Here is a 23847-nt window from a genome sequence, read left to right as displayed (position 1 = left end):
GTGCCGGGTTCCTGCTGCTGCGCTCTGTGTGTGCGCCAAAGCCGCGCAGCCGCCTATGCCCGTCGCCGCCCTACGCTGCGGAACGGCCCTAAGCACCTTCTGTGAATACCCAGCCGAAGAGCCCGACGCACTCGCTAGCCCCCAGCCCGAGGCCCTTACGGAAACACCCGAGCCGTCTCGGGACCAATCCCCAGCTCGTTACGGAAACGCCTGTAACGGCTCGCAACCAATCACGAACTCATCGCGGGCGCAGCCGAGTCTCCCCGAAGCGAAACGGCAGCCCAATCGGAAAACGCCGCCACCGCCCTAGCAGCGCGGTCGGGGAGCCAATAGGAAGGAGGCCTCTCTTCCGGCTATCGCCGGGCCAACCCGAAGAGAGCCGAAGCGGGGGAGCCAATCGCCTGGCGCGCTGCGCCTGTCACACAGCCCTGGGACGGTTTCAAGCCGCAGCCCGAGGCGGAGCGCGGGCGCGGGCTGCGATTGGCCGCCCCGGCGGGGCGCTCCGATTGGCCCGCGGCGATGAGGCGGCCCGCAGACGCAAACCAGCGCTCCGCCACGGACCAATCCCGAAGCGCGGCGCCGCGGGCAGCGCCCGCTCCCGTCGGGGCACGGCCGCTCACCTTCGTGACCCCGGGGGGCGCGCAGGGCGGGGTGGGGCGAGCGCGCACGCTCAGTGCGGCGGGAGGGCGGGCGCCGCCGCCCCTCAGGCCCGGGCTGGCCCCGGGGCCTGCCCCGCCGCCTGCCTCTCGGCCTGGGCCGCGCAGAGCCGAGCGGGCGGGGCAGAAGCACCCCCGAAATAACGGGAGTTGTGCCTGACACCGTCAGGGAGCGAGGCCCTCAGGCCCTTGTCGGGCCCGTTGAAGGAGCCCTTGCAGCTGCCCGCGGCATGGTCATCCATAGGCGTTTGGTGTGAAAACGGCGCCTGTGGGGAAGGGGTTGGCAGCGTGGGGAGCTGACTTGTTAAAAAAAATGTGCTGGAAGTCATGGGGGTGGCCATGCAGCTGCGGGATGCCAGTTGTGAAGAAACTGGGCTTGAGCGGTGGGGAAAGAAGACCAAGATGCTTAGAAAGTTCTCCCTATTGAGTGTTAACCAGCAAAACCTTCTTATAGGCAGCTGGGTTTGCCTAGAACTACCAAGCTGGTCTTCATATCCAGGTCTTGGTGCCACCGTGACTGGATTGAGCTTGGTCCTGGCCAGAGTCCCAGGCACTGTTCTGGAAGAGCCTGTACGTCTTGATGGCTCTGAAGCATCCCCCAGGGGAATTGGTTCCCGGCCCTGGCAAAGCTGGCGCTGGAGTACTGCTCCCTGCTGTGACCTCGGTAAAATTACTCGGCAGACCTCAGCAAAAATTGAGCACTGCTTGCTTATGCCATTAAAAAAAAAAAAAAAGTGTTGTTGCCAGAATAGTTCATACCACAAACAAAGTAACTTGGACTAGCAGAAGCACTTTCTGCCAGCGTTACAGTCTAAGAGCTGCTGTTTTCAAGGCTTCGAAATTTTGCCAGATTTACTTCCCCTCCGCCCCCCCCCCAGTCCTGTTCTGAACAACATTGCTATGTGAGCAAACAAAGACCTGGCCAAAGGCAGCTAAAATTTATCCTTTACAAGAGCTGTTTTGCAAAACAGAAAGCAAACCCTGTCTCTCAAAATCATCCTGTTCAGCTGTTTGCTTACCCCAGGGTGCTCAGTTTGCTGGAAACCTTTTTTCCTGTCTGGTAAAGGATGAATGGTTTTACCTACTACAAAGGACCTGGCATTGTTTAAGGTTTGATTCTTCATGAGCTACCTGTACAGCTCCGTACAGCTGGAAACCTGACAGCTAAGAATGGTGTGCTCTAACAAAGACTAAAAGACATCTGAAATCACAATATTGGAGTGGTACTGCAGCCACCTCAAACCACCCTACTATATTCATCATTCCAGCCCCCTCTGAGACACCAGAGTATTGAATGTTGCTGAGACACCATCTCAATAAGCCACCAAGCATGAAAATGATGTTTTCTCTCCTGTTTTGGTAGAGGTGTTTGTCCCAGGTGTGACTATTTGTCATAAATCAAGGGTACAGATTGGATTAGTTTTCTAAAGAGCAATCTTACACAAAAAGACAAAGTAAATATGCAACTAGGCAGTGCCCAGCTCTCCTCTACCTGAAATGCACCACCAGACATTCCAGTAATGAGCTTGAAATACTTTTTTTTTTGGCCTTGAGCACCAAAATGCCAAAGCAAATCACATTGTCGTGTTTTCTGACAAAGTTCTTTCAAAACGCGATATAAACAGGAGAACCAACCTAAGGGAGACAGCCGAGCTCTGCTACTTGAAAAACTTGGTGGTCTGAAAAATAGCAGGTGGGGGAGGGTGAGCTCTTTGCTCTAGCATTTCTTGTTACTCCTAATAGTAAATAAAAATCAGACCAATGCATAATTTATTCTGACAGTGTCCATTTGAAAGATGTCCCTTAAAGCTTTGTAACGAGTCTATGAACTGGTAATAACAACAGCAAATCAACTTTGTTCACTCACAGAGAACAAGGCTGCCTTTGGAAAACAACTTCATGCTTGCCCTCTTGTATATGGTATAACCCTTCCCTCAAATCACCCAGTTTCCTCTTCGGTACCAAAACAATCCGTATCAAACCCAAAACTCTCAGTTACTGCTAATGTTACTTTTCTGAATACCAAGTCTATCCATCCACTTGGGGAACTCACATTACAAAAATCTCAGCTGCTCTACTTCCTATTATGCAATCCTGCCCACATTTGTGAGTAATAATTAACCAACCAGCTCTCCAAAGCCTGTCCATTCAGGTCGTAGTGTCTTCTCATCTACCAGGAAACCACAGAAGTGTGCTTAAAGAAGGACTATTGGGTATCTGAAGGGACAGGAAACTATAAAGCAGATCCAATTTCTGTTTGTCTTTTCATAGATTCTTTCCTTAGCTAAGACTGCTTTCAGAAAAACCCTGAACACATGATAAGGGCATCTGTTAAGCCTTAATGCTCAACTTCAAAAATGGACTGACAATTAAAATCATTTGAGAGAGTCATGAGTGAGCTAGTTGCTTTTTTAGACTGAAAGGTTCTCTTTTGACAACATTGCAAAGTTCACATTTATTTTTGGTCCCCTGGCTGATGAAATGACCGCCCTTTAGAATCTGCAAATATAAATAGAATTGACGTTTTAATGATCAGTTTTCACAAGCAACTATTATGCAGTGTCTCAGGCATTAATGTTGTTCCAAATCGGGATGCAAGGGGCAGTTTTACAGCTGCTGTGTTTCTGTAACATCCAAGTTCCCAGGGAGGCTGCCTGAAAAGATGAAGCGTCCGATAGAAATTACTGAAGTGTTATCTCTCTGAAATGCCATAAGGTGGCAGTGAATTGGAAAATTGGTACTATTTCTGGGTAGAACAAAGCTTTAAGGAGCTCAGCAGAAGAGGAGGGGAGGCTTGTTTGTTTGTTTGTTTAGGGGTTCTCATTTGTCTGTTTACATTTCATATATATAAGCTTCACATCCATTCCTCTTGATCAGATGCTGAATAGGTCTGCTCCAACATGCACAAGTAGACATGTTCCTGCACAGGGAACTCATACATTTTTTTCTCCATTGCTTCCTTCTCAGATCAGTGGGAAGATTTTCTGTTTGCTTACCTTGCAGCTCTTCCTGTGTCATTCCACCAGAAGCCACGGTGAGAGGGCTTCCTCCGCTGGCCTGATAAGGATGCAATCACTCAAAGCTGTTTTGAACTTTGTTGCGCCACTGAATCTAAACGATATTAATGGATCTACCAGTCTTGCATCTGGATCCTTAATATTGCCAAGGGAGTCATCCACGGAAAATTAAGTGAGATATTGTAATGGTTTGCCTCTCGTTTGATTGCTGTGGGCAAACTCAATGGTTATGGTTGAACTGTAATATTTTTTTTCCAGTGGAAAATCAGAGATTGTAACAGTAACAAATTTACTGACTGCCCAGGCGTTAATGATTAGACAATAAATCCTGAAGAGTGGTTTTGATTTTTGCCCCAGAACAAAATCCAAAAGAATCTATGTTTAGAACATTCACCAGTTGCATTTATTTTTCTGAGCAGGACAGAAGGTTTTAATCCTGAGAACCCAGCGTTTTGCAATGGTTTCCTGTCACAAAATATGTCATCACCAACAATTGCTTCAGAGAGCAGCTGATGTTCTGCTGATTGGGATGTGCGTGGGTGCACCTAGGCCTCGCAAGACTCCAGGTGAGTTTGCCAAAACCAATAGAGCCAAGTGATCCGAACAGTTTCATGTAACAGGAGCTACGGGCAGCTTCCGTTTCCCAATTTTGCGGTGCAGTCGAACAAGCAGAGACACTGAATACAGGTTCAGGGCAACGTTGCAACACACAGACAACATCAGTGACTCACTAAGCAGGCAAATGTGTCCTGTGGAAGTCCTCCCCACTGATGTTCTGCACAGGTTTAAGGCTGGTCTTACCCACTGGCTCTTGAAAGAGGCATCAAGTTTCCCACTGTGCCAGGAGAACATCTTGTGCAGTTGGACAGTTTCCCTTCCTCCAGCATTTGTCTGACAACACCTTCTTCATAAATAACCCTGGAAAACTACAGTGTCCAGAGCCAGAGAAGCTCTGTCAGTCTAATGAGCCTATGACGAGTGTTTCAGACATGTGTTTTCTGGAAAGCAAAAATTATGCTCATTTCCTCAGGAGTCTGAAAGGGTTAAAATCTAGAAAATTATTGGGCTCTCCTGTGTGTATCTTCTCCCTCACATTAGATTCAGTCAAGCAGCACAAGACTGACATCTGTTTGCTTTCTATTTGTATTTTCCTGTGCTGTCAGCAGGTCTGTCTGTTTCTGTAAAGGGGATACCAAGGAGCAGATGGATCATTCTTAACACAACCCTGTTCCCTTGAGTTTCCTGGGGTTTTCTCTGTACTACAGTATTGGTGGAAGGGCCCATGAATGTCCCATGCTCACTATTTCCCTGCCTCCCCAATCAACTTCCAAACTGGCTGTTGAGGATGCATTCAAAATAGAGTTAAAACCAGCCTGATCCCTGAGGCCTTCAGTCCATTCAAGAAAATCTCGTAGGGCTAGGAAGCCTTAACTTGAGGCAGGGGATTAGGACTACTCTTTAGATGGGTCTTGATAGAGATGGGAGAGGCATGGGCAGGGGAGGAGACCCCGGCTGGGTTTCCAAGCCATCACAGTGACATAGAAGTTGCACAGGGAGCCTAGCACAGCAGCCAACAAAGGAGATTTTTCTCCACTTCCTCCTTCAGACAGCTGGGGGACATTGCACCAGGGTGATGAGGTTTACTGTGCCTTGTCACAAATGCAGGAAGAGGATTTGCTAGTTCCTATTGAAATAGTTTTCAGAAAGAAAGCATTGCATATGGTGCAAGGTGCCAACAGAAGGAGAAGAGGCTGTTGGGAAAGATGTCTGCATCACCAAAGCAGCAAAGAAAGCAGCAATGTGCCTGGTGGGACCTGCCCAGGATGCTGTCCTTGCCGCAAGAGCTCCCTGCGGACCGAAATTACGATCCTTGGCTGCAATGAAATGCTCATAGAGCTCTTGCTGTCACAGCTGCTTTTACCCTGGCTGAAAATAACTGCACGGGTACGGTCTCCCCAGGACAACCAGGTCCCTGGGGGAGAAAGGGGATGATAGTGCTTAGTGTGTTGGAGTCATTCTTGATATCCGCAGGGCAAACTGGGGGGAGTTTAATACGCATGTGTCTGCACAGAGCAACAATTGCTCTGCAGTATACAATGTATAGCAAAATGGTTGAATAGAGCTATGAAACCTTGGTCATTCTACATACATCAGCCGTAGGAGTGAACTTGCACTGTTGTTGTACCTCTTACCTGTGAACTGGGGGTCTGTAGTTTGCAGCCCAGAATTAAAGGTGGTGATTCTACTCAGAACCTGGGAGAACATGCACAGTTAATTAGTAAGTGGCCAAAAATGTAACACTATTTTCATTTTGTTCATTGAGATTTTGCCAAGCACTCTAACTGATTTAATGATCCCTGTCCCTAGCTGCTCACTAATCACCATCGAACACCACTTCCTTCATCTTTGGCTTGCAAATGGTTACTAATTGTTGCTGCATTGTACATCTGGTGTTGACAGCTGTCCTCGCCCTGAGATGGAGAGTCAGCTGTTTTAAAAAGGAGAGCCTTCTCCCAAATTGCTAAAACATCTGGGAAAATGTGGTGTTGAAACTGAATTATCAAACATAAAAATTTAGCAAATATGTGGACAGGCTAGAAGTTCTGCAAACACAAAGGTTAAAAGTAGGTACAGGAATCAGAACAGAAAAGACTCACCGCTGTGTCTTTAAAATGCATGTCCTGGGTGCTTCCCATAAAGAAAAAAAAAAAAAAAAAAAAAAAAAAAGCCTGTTTCCCCTGATTCCCTGTGGACTCCTTGACATAGCAAAATCTTTTACTCTGTGCATAACAGAGTACACTTCCTAATTTAATCAGACTAACAACCCATGTTGCTTTTGCTTCAGCCTATGAGATGTAATTCAAAAGCTTTTCTACAAGACAGGACTCAGGATCAGGCAGCAAGACCTAAGTGGCTGAAGGCAAGAAACCAGCAGCATGAAAGCACCCAAAAGCCCTAGAAATCAATGGAAACAATTGCATTACTTAAAAAAAAATAAATCTTTTCCAGAATCTCATTTCCTTCTGAACATTTTGTGACTGTGATTGTTACAAGCAACCTATTTTTTTTCCCCTCCCTGTTTATGTTGTGTATTTAACAGCACTGAGCATACAGTCCATTGTTTTGCTAATGGTCAGCAAAGCTTATCTCCCGATCTTGCCTGGCCGCTATTGCTCACATGCTGTTCTGTAAGACTTGGATGAGCACTCACTCCTCTCAGACCCTACCAGAGGCTGCAAGCCAGCAGCAAGAGCAAAGCTGAACTCTGTGGGCAACAATGAGTAGGCATGTAAGGACACGGAAAGGAAATGGTTGAGTTTAAACAAGGTTAGGGTGATTGGAGCAGCAGTCACTCCAAAAGTCCCCTAAGAAAAGAGCCTACAAGCAGAAAAAGCCTGGAGGACTAACAACGTGCTTTTGTAAAGAAGTCATTTCAGGACATCTGACTTCAGGGAAGTGCTACATTTATTTATTTTTAATTGGACTGGATTTAAGCCATATCAAGCTGATGATGCCATTCTGAGTTCAAAAGGAAATTCTCTTTGCCTCATAGCCTGGGAGCAAGGGACAATGCAGTTAACAGGAAAGGTGGCACTTTCAAAAGCAGTAGAAGGTAGTATTCTTAAATTCAGCAGATATTGTATATGTCAGGTACTTAAAGTCAGATTATTTTCTAGTCACTGGAAGGTGAGAGACTTCTCCAGGAGATGATTCTGCTTCTCAGGTGGGGCTGATCTTAAACTTCGCCTAGAGGAGCCTCTTTTCTCCAAACCTATGGAAGGACCCTAAAAAGCCATGCCTAGTAAGAGGGCTCTGGGGTCAGAAGCCTCCCACCAGGTGACAGGAAGAGTTATATTTCTAACTGGACTCTGAAAGTCACTGGTGCGGGATATCACTGATGAGCAAGTCCCTGGATAATACCGACCCCTGAAATAGGTAGTACTAAATTTTTTTTTTTTTTTTTTTTTTTTTTTTGGAAAGGCTATGAAACATGCTGTCTGACTTCAAATCAGTCTTTAAATGTGGAAGTATGAGAAGGTTTATAAAACACTCTGAAACACCTTGCCCTGCCCACAATCAGGAACAAGACACTGGACTAGAAAAGGGCTGGAGCTGTTTGATAATCAAGGATCATCTCCTTGAAGCTCAGGAGTGGTCCATCCTGGCAAGAAGAAAATTAAGCAATGGTGGCAGGAGGCATGTATGGGTGAACAAAGAGCTCCTGACTAAACTCTGACATAAAAAGGAAATGTACCAAAGGTAAAAACAGGGGTAGGTGACCCAGGAGGAAGACCGGTGAGTGTCCTTCAGCAATCCCAGGCTCCTGAGTGAAGGGCCACAAAGCACTGAGGGGGTTGGCCGATGTCATTGCAAGGTGACTTTTTGAAAGATCATGGTGATCAGGAGAGGTTCTTGAAGCCTGGAAGAAAGCAAATGTCACTTCTGTCATCAAGAAGGGCAAGGAGGAGGATCTGGGAAACTTCAGTCCCATTAGCCTCACCTCAATCCCAGAAAAGGCAACGGAGCAAGAAATTGTGGAACAATTTCCAGAAGCATGAAGAGCAAGGAGGTGGCTGAGTGTAGTCCACATGGATTTACAAAGGGGAAATGGGGCTTAACCAACCTGACGAGCAAGCTTGGTGAACGAGGGGAGGGCAGCAGATGTTCTTTGCCTTGACTTTATTAAGGCTTTTGACACCATCTCCCATAACATCCCCACAGACAAGCTGAAAAAAATATGGGTTATAGAAGTGGACAGCAATGTGGATCAAAAAATGGCTAAATGGCTGGACCCAGGGCATCGTGATCAGTGGCACAAAGTCCGCCTAGAGGCCAGTCACTAGAGGTAATACCTTGTTACTAGGTCTTACACTGTTTAACATCTTCATTAGTGATCTGGATGATGGGGCAGAGTACACCTTTGGCAAATACACAGATGATACAAAGCTGGGAGGAGCTGATACACCAGATGGTGTGCTGCCATCCAGAGCGACCTGGACAGGCTGGGGAATTGGGCAGGGAGGAATGGCATGAAATTCAACAAAACAAAATGCAAAGTCCTGCACCTGGGGAGGAATAACCCCATGCGCTAGTACATGCTGGGGGCTCTGCAGAGGAGGACCTGAGCGGGTCTGGTGGACAACAAGCTGGCCATGAGCCAGCAGTGTGCCCTCAAAGCAAAGACAGCCAGCAGCATCCTGGGCTGCATTAGGAAAAGCATCGCCAGCAGGTGAAGAGAAGTGATCTTTCCCCACTACTGAGTGGTGGGTGAGCCCACACCTGGAGTCCCTGTGCCCTGTTCTTGGCTTCCCAGTACACAAAAGACATGTACTTACTGGAGTGAGTCCAGCAAAGGGCTGCAAAAAATGATTAAGAGACCAGAGCATCCCTCAAACATGGGAGGACACAGAGAGCTGGGACTCTACAGCCTAGAGAAGAAAAGACTCAGGAGGAATCTTGTCAGTGCATATAAATACCTGCTGGGAGGGAATGAAGAAGAGGGAGACACTGCCAGGACAAGCAATAAGCATAATTTAAAACACATGGAACTCCACCTGAGCACAATAAAACACTTTTTACTGTGGAGGTAGCCAAAGACTGGGGCAGGCTGGCTGGAGAGGTTATGGAGTCTCCATCTCTAGAAAAATACAAAACCTGGCTGGACACGGTCCTGGGTAACCAGCTCTAGCTGATCCTCCTTGAGCAAGGGGGGTTGGACTAGATATTCTCCAGAGGTCCCTTCTGTCCCCCACAATCCTGTGATCCACTACAGCAGTTCCTGGTGTCCTGTATGCTGTCAGTTCTTGGGCATTTTGCTGATTTTTCCCTAAGGTGATTATAGATGTTACTGATGTAATTAATTGCACTGAATGCATATACCTTTGAGGATGAGGTGGTTATAAAGAAACCTGAAGTTAATAAAATAGTCAGAGGAACTGTCCACAAACAAAACACAGGAACTGGGCATCATCATTCATGGCTGTGAGGTTCTGTGCATGTGCTTTCAGCAGAATAAGCAAGGTGTGAGGAGACGAAGGCTGACAGGGCACACAGGGAAGGGTCAGCTGAGAAGTGGGAGATGAGTGACTTACGACAGCCAGTGCTGAGCATGGTGTGTAAGAATTTCAGTTTTATTTCCCAGTCTATGGCAACCAATGCACCATGAGCTGGGCTGTTTGGGTGGTGGTGGTGGTAAAATTAAAGCCCTAACGCTGTACCAAAACAAGGCACTGAGCATAGACAATTAAATCAGAGGCAGTATTTTCAAGCTGAGCACCCAGAAAATAGAGAAAACACAATTAATGACCACCTGGGAGAAGTCCGATTTAAATGACCAGCCAAGAACTCTGAAGCAGAGGCAGTTCTCCAAGGCAGCAGCCTGCAAGCTGAACCACGAGCCTGTCCTTTCTCCAGCTGTGTTCCCAGTTTCTTCCACAGCATGGTCCTGTTATATTTTATGCACTGAGGCAGGATCCCATTAAGAAAGAGTATGCAAACATGTCATTAACATCTGTCTCACAAGAGAAGATTAGAGAAATATTTGTCAAGAATGGTCTAGGAATAATTGGCCCTGCCTTGGGGGAAAAGAGATGGACTGGAGTCCCCAGATGGCTCCTTGAGGTCCCTTCCAGGCTTCTTTTCCACAAAGTCATACACGCCAAAATGAAGCCAAATTAAGTTTGCACAAATTATTTTAATTCCAGCCTTCTGGATGCTTCTGAATGCTTGATTTCCGAGCCTTTTTGGCACAGACTACTGTGTGCTGCTTTTTAGGATCCCGGCTGGTTTGTTTTAAAGCCAACTCGACCTAGCAAGGATGCCACAATATGCACATCCATGAGGTTCATTAACAATCTTGTAACAGATCCACCACAAGGACCTCTTCCAGGGACTGGTAGAGGCAACCCAGGTGACCGTGCCCTCTCCAGCTAATGAAGGCAAGGGTGGGAGCAGGCAGAGATCGCTGTGCTGCTGGCCAGCGTTAGAGCCTTGCCTTTCAAATCCATGTGCTGGCAGCAGATGAGATGAGAATTTCAGGATGCCTGGGTTCCCTCCCAAACTCTGGAGAGCAGCATGTGCCACCAGGAGCTTTTTCGCTTGTTTCCATCTGTGTTCTCTCCAGTCCTATTTTTTCCAGACCCTTAAAAACAAACAGCTCCTTTGCTACCTCCTCTGCTGCCTGCCCCACCACTGTCAAGTCAGGGTCTCTCCTCTCCTCACCTCCTGCCTTCACTAATTGCATCCCACCTCAAGCCACAGCCATACCTCACCCCGTCCCACTCCCACTCCTAGTCACCTGATTTGTTCTGCCATCACAGGTCTTTTCACCTCTGCTCTTTCCCCTGCTCCCTTGTCTTATTTTTTTGCCCAACAGCTGCTCCCAGACCCCGAGTCCTTGGCGATTTAATCCTTCTCTCTATCCTCATTCCTATTCTTTGTTGATTCAGAAAATGAAGATTCCCATCTTCCCTCCTCTGCCCCGGTCACACCATCTTTCCCTGCTCCACCACCTCCTCCCCCAGCTATTCCAGCCCCAGTCACAACAGGTTCTTCAACCAGATCTACCGCTTTCCTCCCACAACTGGCTTTCACAACCGCTTCTTCTGGCGCGCTGCTTCATTGCCAGCACGGTGGTCATCACCTTTATGAGCGAAGCCCCACTTTGCTGGCAGCTCAGTGCACCCTCCCACTGGGAACCACAGCGACTCGCAGGTGGGTGCTTTAGCAGCTGCAAGGATGTGGAGCGTATTCAGCCAGCGTGGAGTTTCCAGGGATGATCTGGGGATAGCTTGTTGTCCATTAAATGCTAAGAAGCCTTGGCGGATCTGTGTGGCCTGTGATTTTTTAAGGTCATAAAGTGTGGTCCGGTTTGGATGGGTTTTGTCAAGACCCACAGAAGCTAGATTTAGGTTTGTGTGGTGTGAGGGAGATGAAGTGTCTCAGACAAAAACCAGACAGACATGCTTGAAATGAGGACAAATGCATTTTTGTTAGCCTTGTTCTTGGAAATGTCCTGAATCACTTTCATTTTAGATTTCCAGTACACTCAGCATGAAAAATTTGGTATAATGCTTAAGCTTTAAGAAAATGATAAGCAAGTGAGGCCAAGGTATTTTTATGGGAAATGCTGTGCAACCTTAATATGCAGGGTATATTATGCATCCCAAGACATAGGAACATTAACTGTTAGGTAATGCAATCATAAAGCATTTCACTTTCTCTCACTTCTGTTTTGATCATTTCTGTTCTCACCAATTATCAAAATCTGCTAATTGCTGCATACTCTGGACATCTAACATTTTATTCTTCATTGGAGACCTTTTTGCTGCAGGACAAGCTCCTTATTATCTGGAACACCCCCAGAACTTTTATTTATTTATTCCATGGGTTACTGCAGAGTCTTTAAAATAGTGGTATTATACTGGGGACTTCAGTCATAGGCAGTCTTAGAGGAACAATCTGCTTGGCAGCTGAAATTGAGCAACATCCTTCACAGCACTGTGTCATGGACTTCCCTTATGCTGATCACTTTATTTTGCAAATATGATATTCAGGTTTATTAAATGAATTTATGTTACCCTGGGCTTGGACATGCTTGCCAGGTCACTGAAAAAACGCCACAAGGTTTGTGTTAGAGGTGGAAGTCAACACGCTCTTTCCAACAGTAGGACAGCTATTGCTGCCTAAATGGCATAAGCAAATCGATGCCTTGTATCTGTCTTGGCCAGCCCTGCGTTTCTTTTATACTCTACAGGTAGGCTGCAAACTTGCAAAAACCAATGAGACAGTGGAAATTTCCCTGTAATGAAAGCATGTCTCTCAACACTTCCAGGCATGTTGCGGCAGAACAAAGCTGTGACCTATTCTTTCATCTGCCACCCTAAGGGTAGGAAGATCTTTAGAAGTCAATGTCTCATTTATGACTGTGCATTAGAACAGCCTAACTGGTCACAGAGGGAAATTATTTTATAACAATCCTGTAAAAGGAGAGACAAAAATCTCGGTTGCTCAGCTGTTAGCTGCACAGGGCTTGGCACCGGTCTCGAAACCCGATGAATAATGTTTGACACGATATTGTTCCTAGATTTCCAGCTGTACCGGCAGGTAGGTGGCCGGCAGAAACCCCACCTTACCTCCCACTGCTGCTGCAAGATTGATGCTGTCTGGATCAGGGGGAGGATGGCCCAGTTCTGCGAAATAAATAGGTGCCTGCTGTGTCCAGCATAGAGGCGTCATCTCTCCTTGTAGGGCTGCGGCCCCCTTGCAGCTCGGGGTCTGATTGTGTGGCAGGGCACTTATTTTTTCCCAGAAGAAGGCTGCAAGAGGACTTTTTTATTTAAGCACCTTAACAGATGCAACTCACATGCTTGCAGAGTTGTTTCTAATGCTGTCATCATCTAGAAAAATCTTTGTTTAGTGGTAGAAACCTCATACTTGCTCCAGCAGATGCTTGGATTGCTGATGGGGAGCATGGTCTTTGGCTCTTTCTAATCTATGATTGTCAAATTCCAATTATTCCAGACAGTGGGGCGATCCTGAGAAAGTGGGATCTTTCCCCTTTGTGTAGGGACACAAATATATGCATGGACAGGTGCAGAAATATTGACTCACTAAAACCAGCTGTTGGGAACAAACCATCTGCATACAGCAACTACTGCTTATTCAACAGCAAAAACATTGGTGGCCTCTATCGATAGCCAGTTCATTGCCTGCATTCCTTCCCAACCTCCCCCGGCCTCTCACTCACTTTTTCCAGAGGCTGTCTGGGATTCTCACTGAGGTCCAAGACTCACTGGCCCAGGAAGTGAACCAGGGCCCAGCTGGGAGCATCAGCTCTCGTTTTCCTGCTCTTTGATGGGTCAGCCTGTCTCTCAGGCTTTCCTGGTGAAGCACCCAAAGCCTTTTTTGCAACCATAGAGTGAAGAAGCCTTAATGCATCTCAGAGAGGTGGCCTTGTGTTCGCTTGAGTGACAGGTGCCAGACAGAAAAGAGACCATGGTTTTTTTCTCTGAGAAAAAATATGGTCTCTTCTCTCTCTGAGATGAGCACAACAGTCAGTAGAAGAGACAAGGCTCTTGACTCCTGAGTCTTCTTGAGTAAATTAGACCCACGTCATCCTCAGGTACTCTTTGTTGCTGGGCTTGTCTGCTTATTTGAGGGCTAGATTCAGATGCCCTCAAGCAGCTGCTGCTGAAGGCAGTGGGGGCTGAGAGCTTTTTTCCATCAGAGGGTGGAATTTACCCCAAAAGGTGTCCTACCGTGGCGCAGCGGGTACCCAGTAATGCTGGGCTTCCAGGAACTGGAGAGCCGGCCTCCCCCATGGACTGCAGCATGCTGGTATCAGGTGTTAGAACTAGGAAAAAGACCTCACCATAAAAGAGTTGTGAAGACTGGATTGCAGAAGCAGAAAAGCACTGAATGTGGTTTTGCTATGGGTATGAAAAAGGCTGTAATAGTGAGAAAATAACCCAATATTTGCAAAAGCGTAATCCACCATTGAATGAAAGATTCACCGGACAGAGGATAGGAAGTCTTTATCCAGCACCTGTATTTGGGGGACTGTCAAAAAAAAAAAAAAAAAAAAAGCCAACCAAAACCCAGCTGCTTTCAAACAAGGGCTTGAATTTGCTGTAATCATGTACAGAGTATCCCACTGTTCATGGATCTGCCTAGCACTGCTGTAAATTCAAGGTGCGATTGCATCAGCTGATATTATTCTTGCAGTTCTCTTTGGCTTGAAATACCGCCCGACTCATTTGGGTTAGATACGAGACGTAATTGCCTGGAAACCAGCGCACAACTCCAGAAAGGTGCCCTGCTCGTTATATTCACCTTGGCCAATAAAACATCCATGCCATTCCTGTTTTGGATCACGTCATCAGGACACTGCGCAGGGTGTGCCTTCATTTTCCCTTCCTATGGGCGCCTTCAGAGGTACCAGGGGCTTTCTAAGGAACTCAGGTCCTTACAGACTGCCTAAGCCATGGGAAGCCCCAAGAAGCAAAAGCTTTTCAGGGATCCTGCGCCTACCAGGCACAGGTGCACCTCTCATAACTTGCAGGAGGTGCACTGGGAGGAAACACAGACAGACAGGCCTTACTCTGTGAGTATATTAAAATACTGCTGGCAAACCTGGTGTCCGATGGGTGCTGGGAACCCCACGTCCGTTGCAGACTTGCAGAGAAAATGCCAAGCTCCCGCTGACCCACCTGGCCTGCTCCTGACGCCTGAACCACCAACGAGTGTTTCTTCTTGTGCGCTTTTCCAAAGGTGAGTGCGATCCCGTTCTAGCATCGTGCTGAACTTGTCCCAGCCTCCTGTACAGCTGGAGGCAGGGGGCGGTGGGGGCAGCCCCCCTCCCATGGCAAGAGCACGACCTGGCAGCGATGGACCCAGCTCGCCCGCCCACCTCCCTGCAGGCTGGCGGAGGGGCAGGTAGGAGCTGCTGCAGGGAGCTAAAATTAGACTCTTCTCTGAGTAGACCAGGGATCCTGGGAAGAAAGGCCACGTTCTTCCTCGGCATGTTAAGAGAGCAGGTTAGAGAAGGAAAAGGAAGAACAGCTACTAACTAGAAGACAGCATTGGCATGAGAACAAGTTGATAAAAATAGGCTAAGAAAAAATGTGGGCTGCAAATCAGAAACAAGTTTCCTTCTGTGAGTGAGGTTCTGGAATAACCTGCCAAGAAAATTCCTGATGACTCTTTAAGATGGACTGTGATGAATTAACAAGAGGGACTTTATGACCCAGTGCTTGTCATGGCTGGGGAACATGACGATGACTAGGAGATCCCTTCTAGCCCCACATTCCTGCTGGTATGATAAGAGTGGAATCTGTGTAGGGCGCAGTAAATGCTGAATCACCGAGTGCTTTATATAGCTGCCTGGCAGGACAAAGTCCCTCGCACCCATCCTGTCTGCAAGAACCTCCAGGACAGGGGAAAAAAAAAAAAAAAACAGTTAAAAATTCTGATGTAAATGATGGTGCTCTTGCAGCACAAAGCACAAAGCTATGGATGCCTGAGTTAGAAGACAACCAGCCAAGCTACAGGCTCCTCTACACGGGGGAAAGGCGGCAACGTGGGCATGAAAGCAAGAAACCTCACTGCTGCAGACACTGGGAGGTACGCGCTCTGAGGTGAACGCACTCCAGCAGCTTCAATACACCATTGTAACGTGGGAAGAACTCAGTGCTTGGAACCCCGTGGAGGTATCCCATGCACGTGCTCAGCCAGGTATGTGCAGGGATCATTTCCACAGGGCGCAATCATGTAACGTAGCAGAAAGTTCCTGCTAGTAACACCAACTGCTAAAACATCCCCAGTTCTCCTGCTACCCCAGGATTCCCGAATCTTTTGATGTTTTTTCTTGTCTCCTAGGAGTCCCCCAAGGACAAGCTTGCTTTCTGCAGCACAAGGCCAGCAATCAGAATGCAGCTTACACTGATGCCTTTGGTGCCTCGCAACTGGACACTGACAGCTTTGCTGCTCTGGCTGTCAGAGTAGAGCCTGGGGTAAGAGCAGCTGCCGCAGTTTCAGTAGTACATGGCTAGAGGTAGAGGCCAAGGAGAAGACACCCATGAAAAACTGGGTAAGGTAAGAAACAGGCCTGATTTCTGGGCTTGGGAGAGTAAAGCTGCTTAGGAGGAGAGCGCTTCTCCACAGCCCTCATGGATGTTGGACTTGAGGAGGACTTTTCTGGAGCTTCTTCTGGACCTGTGGAGTTCATGAACTGGTGTAGGTGCTCCCTCGCCTCCTCAAACCCTGCAGCACAGGCTACTTGGAGACCTAGGGCCCCTGCCTGCTGCTCTCCACTGTGCCAAAGGAATGTCCCTGTGCAGCTCCACAGGTCACACAGGCTGGCTGCTCTGGGCTAAGGACACCTGTGGGTTTCCCCTTTTGCAGTGCTTTTGAATATCCACTATTGCTAATAACTGCCCTGATATCAGAGCTCAGAGTGAGAGGTTCCCCACAGACCCCAGCTGCTAACACCAACACAAGGCAATGGGGAAACTTCCACACCAATAGTCAGCACGCTGCTCCCAGAGAGCCTGGCTTAATCCCTCTTTACTCTAGCTAACAAATCTCTTTATTTCCCCCCCCCCCTTTTTTTTTTTTTTTTTTTTTAATCCAGGCAGCTGAATCACAACCAAAATCAGTTTTGTTATTTCCTAAGCAGTCACAAGCTGACAGGGTAACAGGCAGCCCGAGCGATGGCAGGTGGCTGCGGCACCAGAGCCTCGAGGCTTCCTGCCTTCCTGGCTCTTGCCAAGGCCCAGCGAGCAGGGACACGGAGACATCTCACACCGGCTGGGATGTGACCCTTCCGAAACAGCCATCAGCAAGGAAATGACACAGAGGTGTCAGTGCATCGCTGGAGTGAGGGGAGCGGTGGGGGCTACAGAGCTTCGCAGCACCCGTAAACGGTCCCGTGGGCAGGGAAAGGCTCCGCTCTGTGGAGCATCTCCTGTTGCACGGTGCATGGTAGGGCTCAGGGGTGCTGGCTGCAGTGGACCCCTCCTCTCCTCCCATGGTTTGCAGACAGCACAGGAGTCACGCAGCTGGAGCCCGCAGAGGTGCACAGCAAGCAGGGGAAGGACAGCTTAGAAACACGACTTGGGAATTCAAAGGACCTCATCGGCATTGGCTGATGTTGCTGCCCTGCGTGTCATTGGAGAGGGGACCTCTCTGCCGGCAGATGTTGCTGGGATGGGGACAGGGTGCTGGGATAAGGCATACAGGATGGCCACGGGCTGCTCTGTAGCTTCTGGGTAGCAGCAGTTTCTCACATGCCCCGAAGCACCATGAGCACATCTGTAAGGACGGTGAGTCCAGCGCTCCCCTGGGCGCAGGCAGGCAGCCTCCTCCCAGTCGCTCACCTCTCATTTCAGTGTCTTGAAGGTGGAAGTTTCTGCCTAGAACTGCAAAGAGGCACAGCCTTCCCTACGGGGAACAGATTTAGACAGCAGATACATTGGAGAAGGAATTGCTCAAGTGGGATACGGCTACTACAGCCTCCCTGAGTGAGAGAGGGCTCACTTTAGGCTATATCCATCATCAGTGGCAAGAAAGAGAGTCATAGTTATCAATCAGGGCACTCACGGTCCTGCTGCCATAAGCTGCCTTCCCAGCTCTCACAGTCTTCCTCTCTGCCTTCACAGAACATGTGCAGCTGGCCCTACAGCTGCTCAGAAATCTCGGATTCAGGGCAAAGCTCTAATTAAGGTGCTTTGAATGGCTTAATGGGGAGAGACAGGATTCTCCAAAGACTGTACAAAGAGCCACGGGGGAACCAAATGCTGAATTCGGTGCCTGAGCCAGGTGCCCCGTTAAGCAGCATGAAGGCTCTTCTGTGTGCCTGTGCCATGCCCGAAGCAAAGATCCCGTAACACCGACGGCAATGAAAGGCAGCCCACTGTCTGGCTCTGTCCTTTCTTCCCATGCAGGCAGCCCCATTCATCACATGGTGCTTTGACTCTTCCCCAGCTGAATCAAATGTGTATTCCTTGGAAGGTACAGGGGAGGCCAGGGCTGGGGGTCATCAAAAGCACCAGTGAGTTTTTATGTGTGCACATGCACACGCACATGTGAACAGCCTTCTGTGCGCGTGTAGAATGCAGAATCATGGAATCATTTAGGCTGAAAAAGACCTGTAAGATCATCGAGTCCAACCACTAACGCAGCGCTGCCAAGCTCACCACTAACCATGTCCCCGAGTGCCACATTTACACATCTTTTAAATACCTCCAGGGATGGTGACTCAACCACATCCCTGGGCAGCCCATTCCAATGCTTGACAACCCTTCTGGTGAACAGATTTTTCCTAATATCCAATCTAAACCTCCCCTGGCACAACTGGAGGCTGTTTCATCTCGTCCTATCGCTTGTTACTTGGGAGAAGAGACCAACACTTACCTCGCTATAACCTCCTCTCAGGGAGTTGTAGAGAGCGGTAAGGTCCCCCCTGAGTCTCCTTTTCCCCAGGCTGAGCACCCCCACTTCCCTCAGCAGCTCCTCGTAGCACTTGCGCTCCAGCCCCTTCCCCAGCTCTATTGCCATCTCTGGACACATTCCAGCACCTCAGCGTCCCTCTGGTAGTCAGGAGCCCAAAACTGGACGTAGGATTTGAGGTGCCGTCTCACCAGTGCTGAGTACGGGGGAACAATCACTGCCCTTGTCCTGCTGGCCACACTGTTTCTCATACAAGCCGGGATGCTCTTGGCCTTAGTAGGTGCCATCACATGCTGTGCAGCTTCCAGTTGGCGGCTGCTGGTCACCAGACAGAAAAGCAACTGCCCGAAATTCCAGTGATGAATTCCCAAACAAACCATAGGTTCAAAGTCCTCTGGAGGGTTTCTCTGCATTCGCTAGTGGATTTGAAGTTAATTTTTATATCAGCTGCTGCCAGGTGGCTTCATGGTTGATCAGTCCCTATGACTGTGCTGCAGTATTTCCTAGTCCTGAAGTGCTACTCTCAACATGCTTGGGGGTGGGGAGAAGTCTGCCCCAATTTGGAAAAGTCGTTTTGCCCCGTATTTAATAGGGTCCCTAGAGCATCCTCAGCCACCCCCCCTTGTCCCAGCGTGGGGATGCCGTGGGATGCGCTGCGTGGGGCACTTGAGGTTTGCGGGCACACCCGGTGTGGCAGCAGCAGCCCCTGCTGCGAGCACTGCAAAACTGCAAGCAGCTTTCCCCAGCCTTGGCTTGGAGGAGGCGATGGGGAAAGGGCCTCCCCGAACCCCACCCGCAGCAGGACCCCCTCCCCAGCTCTCCCAGTCACACCCCGGGAGAGGGCAGCCGGAGATCCCTGCCTGCTGCTGCGCAGCCTGGGGGTCCCCACGCCAGCGTCCCAGCTCCCCACGCCGTGGAGCCAGACACGCTTCAGCCTGTTGAATGAAAAGATAGTTACAGATAAAGCGCCAGTTATAAACAAAACGCTGGTCGCTGCAGGCTCGCCAGGTGCTCCCGCTCCTGGGGCTAGGTGTGCGGCACTCTCTGGCTCTACAAGAGCTCCCTGCAGCTTCAGCATAGCACAGGGTGGATTCAGATGATAAAAAAATGCTTTCTGGGGGATGCCCAAGAAAGTGTTGTGGAGGGCACATTGTGGCATGCCTTGCTAACCCACCCCTGCCCTGCTCCTACCCACCTCTGGCTGGTTCAGCATCCCTCTGCGCCAGCAAGGGCTGCGCTGGCAGCTGTCCCCTCCGCTGGGACCACAGGAGACTTTCCACACTGGCGCCCTGCCTGGGCTTCTGTCTCCAGCCCCAGCTGCAGGTTTGCCCTGCAGAGGTAGGGGACCCCCAGTCAACGCATTTCACCCAGGCCGCAGCCCTAAGTGCTCAGACAGCTGTGAAAGAAAAAAATGAAAGAAATGGGTTTCTGTTAGCAAAAGATGACCAAAAAAGAAAAAAATCGGGATTACCCTCTTGGGGTGTTTCCATTTTAGAAGCGAAGAGGGGCTATGGGAATATTGTTCCCCATAAGATTATTGAGTTTGGTGATTTGCCCTAGAAATTCAACAACCTTGGAAAACCGCAGAGGCGGTGGGGAAAAAACAAAGATGTCAGTGGTGAAGGGAGGCAGCAGTGAGGGCACACGCTGATACGGGATAACGGAGAGGGCAGTGCTACCGTGCATCGTTCAAAACATGGTTTGGGATTCCTCTGTCACTGGCCCTTTCAACAAAACCTTTCCCCAGAGGGGTTTTATGCACTGCGCATCAGGTCTCAGCATCCCAGACTTCTCCTGTAGGGGTAATGATACGCTGAGATGCCTTCACAAATATCCCCCCCAAAGCAGGCGCACTGGCTTTACTGTTCTTGGTATTTCTAAGATAAAAATTAAACAGACCATGTTAATTTAAACAAACCTCATTCCAGACTACATCATCCATACAAAGACATACAGAAGGGCGCAGGCCCCAGAAACACAAGGCAAGAAACAGAAAAGAAAAACCTTTTCAGATCCTTGCCTTTCCATTCAGCTCCGACCCGTCTCACCCACGACCGTGCAACTGAATGACATAAAACACAAAGACACCTCCAGGGATGTCACCTTTGGACTCCATTTTCTCACTCAGAAATAAAAAATACAACCCTCCCCAAAAGTTTCCTGCATACATTCCACGGCCAGGTCCTTGCTTTGCTGGGGAGCAGCATCTCGAGCAGCCTGCAACAGCTTCAGTCTCCAGCCGGTGTGGTGCTGGTGGGAGGCTGTGCACCAGCAGCTGCGGGGATGGAGTCCTCTGCCCGCCCACCTGCTGCGGGCAAGAAGCCACGCGCGTTTCCGAGACATGGTGCTGCTCCGCGCTGCTGTGAAGCACCCAGCTCTCCAGGGAAAGCCCTCTGAGACCACGAACTTTGGGCTCTCGCAGGTCTTTCCGCTGCCGGCCCTGGGATGGGCAGCCGTGCTGGGTATCTGCGGGATGCAGGCAGCTGCCCGGAGTAGCCAGGACAAAACCATCGCCACCCCCCGAGCGCTGCCAGCCACCTCTCAGCCAAGCGCAGTCTGCAGTCACCGCTGACCAGGCTGGCGCGGACGCTGCAAAGAACGGGGTGAGTTTATTGCTGTCCCCCAGATGCCAGAAGACACATCCCTGAGGGATGCGTGGCTCGAGCATCACTGAAAACACGCCGTGTTTCGGGGCTGGGAGGGCACTTGCCTTTGGGGCAGGGGTGCTCCCAGTCACACAAAGGTGGGTTTCAGATCTTCTTTGAAATTCACCACGGGCTGGGGCCCACCATGGTACTCTGTCCGGTGGCCCATGCAGCCGCTGGGCTCTGTGTCTGTGTCCGTGCTGCTGCTGCCCAGGGAGCTGCGTGGGCTCTGGAAGCAAACCTCGCAGCAGGGCCGGTGGCAGCCGTGAAACATCTCCTCAGAGCTGCTGCTGCTGGAGTCAGAGTCCGGGTAATAGTACAGTGAGCGCAGGGAGGGCTCTGCGGGTCCCCTCAGGGTGCCCTGCCGCTGCTGGGCCCGCGGGATGGATGGCAAAGCACCCTGGCACTCCGGCCATCCTGGCCATCCCTCCGGCTGGAGGCAGACCTCCCCAGGGGCGGCTGGAGGTGATGGTGCTGGTGGGCGAAGGAGCCCTCTGCCAGCCACCTCCCCTTCCCTCCCCAGGGAGATACGTGCCGGCTCCCCACGGCTCCAGCTACCTGCCACCTCCACCCCACGGCTGGCACGGGGGGACATGTGTCCAGGGAAGCGGGTGGAGGTGGGGGGCAGCAGAATCTGCCGCCGACGCCTTGCCAGGTAGGGGCTGAGGGGCGTGTGGATGCCCAGGTAGCCCTCCTGGGCCCCCCACGCTCCTCCCTGCTCGCCTGGGGGGCCCTGGCTGTCACGCGGGGGTCTCCCAGGTAAGGGTGGGCTGTGGGTTTTGCCATCCAGGCTCAGCTCTTGTAAGATTTCCCGCAGCTTCTCGCTGCTGACGTAGCTGACTTTGGGGGATGGCTCCCAGGCCACGCCAGCTGAGATGTCCTGGCCCGGCCTCTGCTCTGGAGGCTGCCCCTGCCCCGCAGGCGTCCCGCATTCCTGGACATCTTTCAGGCCACGTTCGATGCCATCCCCCATGTCAAAAAGCAACACCCGAGAGCAAACAGCCTCCTGCCTCCCATCTTTCCGCAGGTCCTGAGCATCGCTGCAAAGAGGCGGTGTACCCAGCAAGCAGGGAGGCTGCCACCCATCCTGCTCCAGATCCGGGGGGCAGCTGTCCCCCGGCACATCCCCATGCCACCCCGCGCTCCGGGTGCAGGCAGCCGGCGGCAGCGCACGGGGATCACAGCTGCTCTCCGCAGACATCAGCCTCATCAGCTTCTCCTTGGCGCTGCTCACTTGCTCCTGCAGGCTTTCGATCACGGCATTTTTCTGCATCAAACAAACAGGCCTGTCAAGCGCGGGGCGGGCGGAGGGTACGAAAACGCCGCCGATTTGGAAGCAAGTGCTGCCAGATAAATGAATCGCCCCTCTTTGCACTCTGCAAGAGCCACACTGGCAGCGCGTGTGACCCGTCCTCCCCTGCAGCCCCAGACGCGGGTGTGGGAAGTGGGGTACCAGGGCAGGCAGCTCTCCCTGCTGGGGTGCTCCCACCCAGGCAGCGCAGGCGAGGGAGCAGGAGGTGGGGGGCTTTCCCGAGATGGAGCATCTCCCCTCTAAATTAACCATGTTTGAGTGGGCTGTGGGAACCAGGCTCTCCTGCTCTTCTCCCAACACGATGGGTTTTTTTAAACCCTCCAGATTATGCCTAAATTTTGCCACCTTGGGGTGCAGTGATGTGGCAAAACAAAGCAGCAGTTCCCCTCAGGAAGGAAGAAGCCGGAGGGGGAGTGCCAGTGCAGACGGGGGTGTAAGGAAGGGCTTCCCACCCTGCAAAGCCTCCAGCCCCCAAAAAGGGAAGGGGAGAAGCCGAGGGGGGCCAGCAGAGCCCCGTACCTCGGTGAGCAGCCGCTTCATGGAGTTTTTCTCCCCTATCAGCTGGTAGAGCTGCTCCTCGCTGTACACTGAGCGGCAGCTCCTGCTCGGGCTGGTGAAATATTTTGCCATGTGGCTCATGGTTTGGCTTTCTTCTTCAAAGGCTTTCCACTGCTTCAGCTGGGGAGTAGAAGAGGGCGTTATCCGGCGGCACGCACAGCCCTGCGAGGCGGGAGGCAGGCGCAGCTCCAGCGCCAAGGAGACAAAGGGACGGAGAAGGGGAGACAAAGGCAGGGTGTGACCGAGGAGCAGGGACGGGTGGCGTGGCGGAGAGATGGCGAGGGGCTGCAGTGCCACTTGGAGCCTCCCACCCATCTGAGCCCTACCCTGCCCCTGGCTCCAGCTTTTAACACAGAGAGGGTGGGTGCCTGCCCGCGCTGCAACCTCTAATGCCTGCAAAAGCCCCCTCCCCTCTTCTCCCCCCTCCCTGACGCTGTGACAGACAAAGGCAGTGTCACGCACGCCTCCTTATCCCCGAATCGCTGGTGACAAGCTGAAAACCAGCAACGCTTAGTATCCGTTTTCTCATCTAGTGTCTGCGCGGAAGCCTTGCGCAGCCCAGCTCCAGCTGCTTATTGATCTCGGATGAGCAATAGAAGAGCAAGCCCATTTGGAAAAACAAGCTGATGAATTAAAAGATCCAAGTTAAATGAAATGTTCGGGGTCCCCAGGCTGCCTCAGAAAAATGGCACAGGCAGAGTGCAAGTACA

At 50.5% G+C, this 23847-nt stretch overlaps 1 protein-coding gene across 1 annotated transcript in view; it reads right to left on the bottom strand.

The window, feature by feature from the left end:
- Nucleotides 1–33: 33 nt before the first annotated feature.
- Nucleotides 34–23847, bottom strand: part of GPR156 (G protein-coupled receptor 156) — a 60456-nt gene continuing 36642 nt past the window's right edge. Inside the window, exons 10-11 of the mRNA XM_080391200.1 lie at nt 23099–23257; nt 34–22534 (exon numbers count right to left, since the gene is read on the bottom strand). Of these exons, the coding sequence (XP_080247326.1) occupies nt 21356–22534; nt 23099–23257 (1338 nt within the window). The 3' untranslated portion in view covers nt 34–21355. The remainder of the gene's footprint in view (nt 22535–23098; nt 23258–23847) is intronic.

This window comes from Falco punctatus, assembly GCF_963210335.1.
Source record: "Falco punctatus genome assembly, chromosome: 6".
Classification (NCBI taxonomy): domain Eukaryota; kingdom Metazoa; phylum Chordata; class Aves; order Falconiformes; family Falconidae; genus Falco; species Falco punctatus.
The sequence above is the reverse complement of the archived record's forward strand: the minus strand, read 5'-3'. Positions and strand labels throughout refer to the sequence as shown.